The sequence below is a fragment of the Glycine max genome, chromosome 2 (assembly GCF_000004515.6).
Source record: "Glycine max cultivar Williams 82 chromosome 2, Glycine_max_v4.0, whole genome shotgun sequence".
Classification (NCBI taxonomy): domain Eukaryota; kingdom Viridiplantae; phylum Streptophyta; class Magnoliopsida; order Fabales; family Fabaceae; genus Glycine; species Glycine max.
In genome coordinates, this window is record NC_016089.4 from 14,071,124 (window position 1) to 14,076,348 (window position 5,225).

Below are 5,225 nucleotides of genomic sequence, written 5' to 3' on the forward strand. Positions count from 1 at the left end.
GAAATTTGAGTTAAAAGTGTTTTGGTTTCACGAGGAAAGGTGACCCTTGGAAGCACCCAAGGGTCTATTGATTCGAGGAAGATCACCTCTGACCTCTTGCTTACTTGTAAGGTCCTCCTTCACCCGTCCTACAAAAATGTGACACTCTTCTCTTAAACCGCCACAACACATGTACACGTTCCTTCTTCTTCTTCCAATAATGTCTTCTTCATTCTCTGTTCGTTTTCTTGCTCCTCTTCCTCCATCATCATCATCATGCTTCCCCACCAGCTCTCTGCCGAAGACATGGCTCTGCGCCGCCGCCACCCCAACGGTGGCTCCGTCAACCACCACCTCCTCCTCGGAGGTGGAGGCTTCCAGGTTGGAGCCTAGAGTGGAGGAGAGAGATGGGTTCTGGGTTTTAAAGGAAGAGTACAGGGGAGGCATCAGCCCTCAGGAGAAAGTGAAGCTTGAGAAAGATCCCATGAAGCTTTTCATGGAAGGTGGGATTGAGGAATTGGCTAAGATGTCCCTTGAAGAAATTGAGAGCTCCAAGCACACCAAGGATGATATTGATGTTAGACTCAAGTGGCTTGGCCTTTTTCATAGGAGAAAGCAGCATCGTAAGTTTCCACTTTTTGAATGTTCCTTTTGTGCATCACCACCACCACTCACAATTTTGGTGAAACACAAAATTTGTGTAGTACTATTGTAAGTGTTTTTTTTTATTATTGTTTTTTTAATTAGAAATAGAGTTTCATCTCGTAATTCACATGTTAAAAAGGACGACACATAGAATTTGACAATATAAGATAAAACTTAGATATAGTTTTTATTAAGTATTATTCGTGATGATCTCCCATCAAAATTGGAGTTTTATCTCGATAATTTGTATAACAAAAGTTTGTATAAGTTTTGTATTATTTGAAATGAAACTCCAATTCTGATTCAAGAAGGTTACAAACAACAACTTTAAAGTTGTGTATAAGTTTTGTATTTGATTAATATAGTTGGGTTAATTTCTTCTCATTGCCTAAAAACAGATGGTAGATTTATGATGAGGCTGAAGCTTCCAAATGGGGTGACAACAAGTGCCCAAACACGATACTTGGCTAGTGTGATAAGGAAATACGGAAAAGATGGGTGTGCTGATGTAACAACGAGGCAGAATTGGCAAATTCGTGGTGTGGTGCTACCTGATGTGCCAGAAATTCTAAAGGGCCTCGACGAGGTTGGATTGACTAGTCTTCAGAGTGGAATGGACAATGTGAGAAATCCTGTTGGTAACCCTCTTGCAGGCATTGACCCTGATGAGATTGTTGACACTCGACCATACAACAACTTGTTATCTCAATTCATCACTGCCAATTCACGTGGCAACCCCGCCATGTCAAACTTGTAAGTAATAGTATACAAATATAACCAAAGGGTCTAACTCGGTAGTTTTAGTAAAGAGAGTGCATGAATTATTATAAATCTTCTAGTTGTCTTCTTCGATGACTGTGTTTGATTACTACGGATAAAAAATATACTTATTATGTAAGATGAATTATAATTATTAGTTACTAAAAACCTTTTAGTAACCGTCTTCGAGTCCTATCGATAAAAAGTAAACTTTTTATACAAGGAGGATTATATATTTTGACTTGTTGTGCATTAGAATTTCATGGTCTAAGCATTGGTGTGGGGTTCTTACATATTTCCATTTTTGAATTTGTGCAGGCCTAGGAAGTGGAATGTGTGTGTGGTTGGATCCCATGATCTGTTTGAGCATCCACACATCAATGATCTGGCTTACATGCCTGCAAACAAGGATGGTCGTTTTGGATTCAACTTACTTGTTGGTGGTTTCTTCAGTGCCAAGAGATGTGCTGAAGCAATTCCACTTGATGCATGGGTCTCCGCAGATGATGTAATCCCACTTTGTAAAGCTGTCCTTGAGGCCTATAGGGACCTTGGCTTCAGAGGGAACAGACAGAAAACAAGAATGATGTGGTTGATTGACGAATTGGTAAGTCATTATTTTATTTAATTTTACAACTTTTGCCTGCTGTCACATCATACTTGTACATAATAAGTTAGATTATTTTAAGACTGAGTTATGTCATAGTCCTTTCTTTCATAAATTATAATCAATCTAAACAAAAAGTAAAAAATTACTGCAATTTATAAAAGGAAAAAAATCCATGCATATTTGACATCTAGAGTGAAACAGAGACACAGAAGTACAAGTATTATAAGTAACATGATATAATATATAATAGAAAAAGAGAAATAAAGATAAATTATGTATTAATAAGGAGTTTGGTATATATAAGTGTTTATGAATCAATATTCTTTATAAAATATTTTCGGATCAGAAATCTGGATTTTCTGGATTATTTTTTATTGTAATCACTGTAGTTTAGGCTTTTGACTCCTTGCTAAGATTTTGAGGTATCTAAGATGTGTTAGGCCGTTTAGGCTAGTTATGGAACTGATCCTCTGTCCAAAATTTAGTAGTACTAATCTATTTCCACTGTCATTAAGTGTATTTTGCTTGGCAAAATGCAGGGGATAGAAGTATTCAGGTCAGAGGTGGAGAAAAGAATGCCAGGGAAGAAGCTGGAGAGAGCATCTAAGGAAGAACTGGTTAAGAAACAATGGGAAAGAAGAGACTACTTAGGTGTTCATCCACAGAAACAAGAGGGCCTAAGCTATGTTGGGATTCACATTCCAGTTGGTAGAGTCCAAGCAGATGACATGGATGAGTTGGCTCGTTTAGCCGACGAATACGCCACCGGTGAGCTCAGGCTCACAGTGGAGCAGAACATTATAATCCCAAATGTGGACAATAACAAAATTGATGGCTTGCTCAATGAGCCTCTCTTGAAGGGGAGATTCTCACCCGAACCTTCTCTATTGATGAAGACTCTGGTGGCATGCACTGGTAATCAATTTTGTGGACAAGCTATAATTGAGACAAAGGAAAGGGCATTGAAAGTGACTGAGGAAGTGGAGAGGCAAGTGGCTGTGACTAGGCCTGTGAGAATGCATTGGACTGGCTGCCCTAACACTTGTGGACAGGTTCAAGTTGCTGACATTGGTTTCATGGGGTGCATGGCTAGGGATGACAATGGTAAGGCCACTGAAGGTGTGGATATTTTCCTTGGAGGGAGAATTGGAAGTGATTCACATCTGGCTCAAGTGTATAAGAAGGGTGTGCCTTGCAAGGACTTGGTGCCTGTTGTGGTAGACATACTAGTAAAACACTTTGGAGCTGTCCTAAGGAATAGAGAGGAAGGGGAAGATTAAGTGCATGTTTGGATAGTTATTACAAACAGACATTTGCATCAAAATGAGTTTTGCAAAAGGATCCTCACCCTTTCTTTTGCAAAATGAGTTTTGAAGATCATTGATTTGATCTCGGAATTTGTGCATAAGTTGAATTAAAAACCAAATATGCATTAAATTTTAATGGCCATTGGTAATTTTAGTTTCTTTATTAAATCCACCATTGTCCCTTGGACAAAATTATTAGTGTCCTCTACATAGAAGAAGGGATGATATATGCATGTACACTTTTGGTTTAGACGTGTTCATTCTTTGCTAGTCCCTAATTTACACTTTATTTCTTTAAAGATGTATGCTGTATTTCTTATTTTCTTACGGCCAATACTTAATTAAGAATTTTTTTCATTAAAAGACTAATGTTAGAGGCAAATGGTTTATATTTAAATGCCAGAAAAAAAAAACATTGAAATCAAGTGTATCTCAATGGAAGTGCTTGAATCACACTGCATTTTCTACAAATCATAAGGCAAAATGCATATATGTCTTACAAATCAATGAATAAGACAGAAAGAACAAAACTCTTGAAGACTATGATCATTAGATACAAGTTAAAAGAATTTTTAAAAACTTTTCTACCAATAATATTGAGTTTTTTTTTATTTTAAAAAAAAGAAACTCTAAAACGCTGTCAAAAACACTTTTAATTTTGTATCCAAATAGGCTCTACGCCCTTATCTTTTTTTGGTAATGCTCTATGCCCTTATCCGTAAAGAGAGAAGTAATAAAATGAACTTTTAGTTAAAATAATTATTGATCATTATCAAGCTCAAAACAAAATGTTTACCTATAAAGGTTATAAGTAGTAGAAGAACAACACATTGTCAAGTTATTTTTTTATTAGTAAAAATTAAATTCAAATACTAATAGGTTCACAATAGTTTATATATATTTTTCAATCAAGTGAGCTAAATTATAAATACTCTCAAATTAATTTTTAATAATAAAAAATTGGACTTCTTAACGGGTGTCTTTTAAGATAGTGATTAACATGATTTCTTTCTTATGATGCCATAGTACATCATTTTTATTTTCAATTTGTTAGATCAATTTAAAATTGTTAACTTCATCATAGACTTCACCTTACTTTTTAATAGAATTAAAGGAAACAAAAAGGGTGTTTTAACAATAGGTTTGTGTACTAATATAAAATCGAAATTTCCATATTAGGTCAATTTGATTTTAAATTAAAAAATAATTAAATACTTTTACACCATGACTAAAACTAAGGCAACTAATATTATTAAAATTAAATTGAAGCGAATGATCCACTAGTCTAGTTTTAACCTCAGCATTTGATAGATTATGATTCAGTCTCAATCAAATTGGTAATAAAATATTTTGAATGAATCAAATGGTCGTTCAACTAGTTGATGTGTGTGTACCCAAATGTTATTATGCTTGAGTGGGGGATTATGTAACACACATTGTTGGGATCCCTCCTTAATTAGAAAGGTTCAAGAAAATTCTAGAGTTTTCTAGAAAAATGTAGAATTTTCTAGAACGTTCTGGAGAACTCTAGAGTAGTGAGAACTCTCTAGAAGCTTGTGGAAGAATATGGAAACCTTTGGAATATTCTGAAAATGTGTGGAACCTTCTGGAATTTTATGGAAGAGTATGGAAGGATATTGAAGGGAGTAAAAGAGTGTAGAGACTCCTAGAATGTGTGGAGCATTCTAGAGAATTAATCTCCATCCTAGGATACAAGTAATTTTCACCATTCATTGTGGAGGTGGAGTAGTATAAATAAGGGTAGGAGCCTTCATCTTTAACTGATCCCAAGACAAGAGTGAATCCATTCCTTGGAGTGAGAAAGCTAGAAAGTTAGAAAGCCTCTCTAAAAATTTGGAGATTGAACAACTCGATGTCAAGACAACGTTCCTTCATGGTGATCTAGAGGAAGAAATCTACATGGA

The 5,225-nt window shown here is 35.6% G+C and overlaps 1 protein-coding gene and 1 non-coding gene across 2 annotated transcripts; both read left to right on the top strand.

Annotated features, from left to right (window-relative positions):
* NIR (nitrate reductase) lies at positions 1-3,666 on the top strand. The gene is made up of 4 exons (NM_001287455.1): positions 1-602; positions 1,023-1,377; positions 1,702-1,990; positions 2,533-3,666. Exons 1-4 carry the CDS (start codon positions 170-172, stop codon positions 3,271-3,273), a joined length of 1,818 nt encoding a protein of 605 aa, NP_001274384.1. The 5' UTR covers positions 1-169; the 3' UTR covers positions 3,274-3,666.
* Positions 3,667-4,762: 1,096 nt separating this feature from the next.
* MIR10412 (microRNA MIR10412) lies at positions 4,763-4,844 on the top strand. Its single transcript, NR_161672.1, has one exon. It is a non-coding gene; the product is annotated as a microRNA MIR10412 (primary transcript).
* Positions 4,845-5,225: the final 381 nt, after the last annotated feature.

Bases quoted from the DNA above. Each gene is read 5' to 3' on its own strand.
- NIR (NM_001287455.1), top strand. From the start codon at position 170: ATGTACACGTTCCTTCTTCTTCTTCCAATAATGTCTTCTTCATTCTCT. The intron at 603-1,022 runs GTAAGTTTCCAC...GCCTAAAAACAG, and splicing joins TCATAGGAGAAAGCAGCATC to ATGGTAGATTTATGATGAGG. The intron at 1,991-2,532 runs GTAAGTCATTAT...GGCAAAATGCAG, and splicing joins TGTGGTTGATTGACGAATTG to GGGATAGAAGTATTCAGGTC.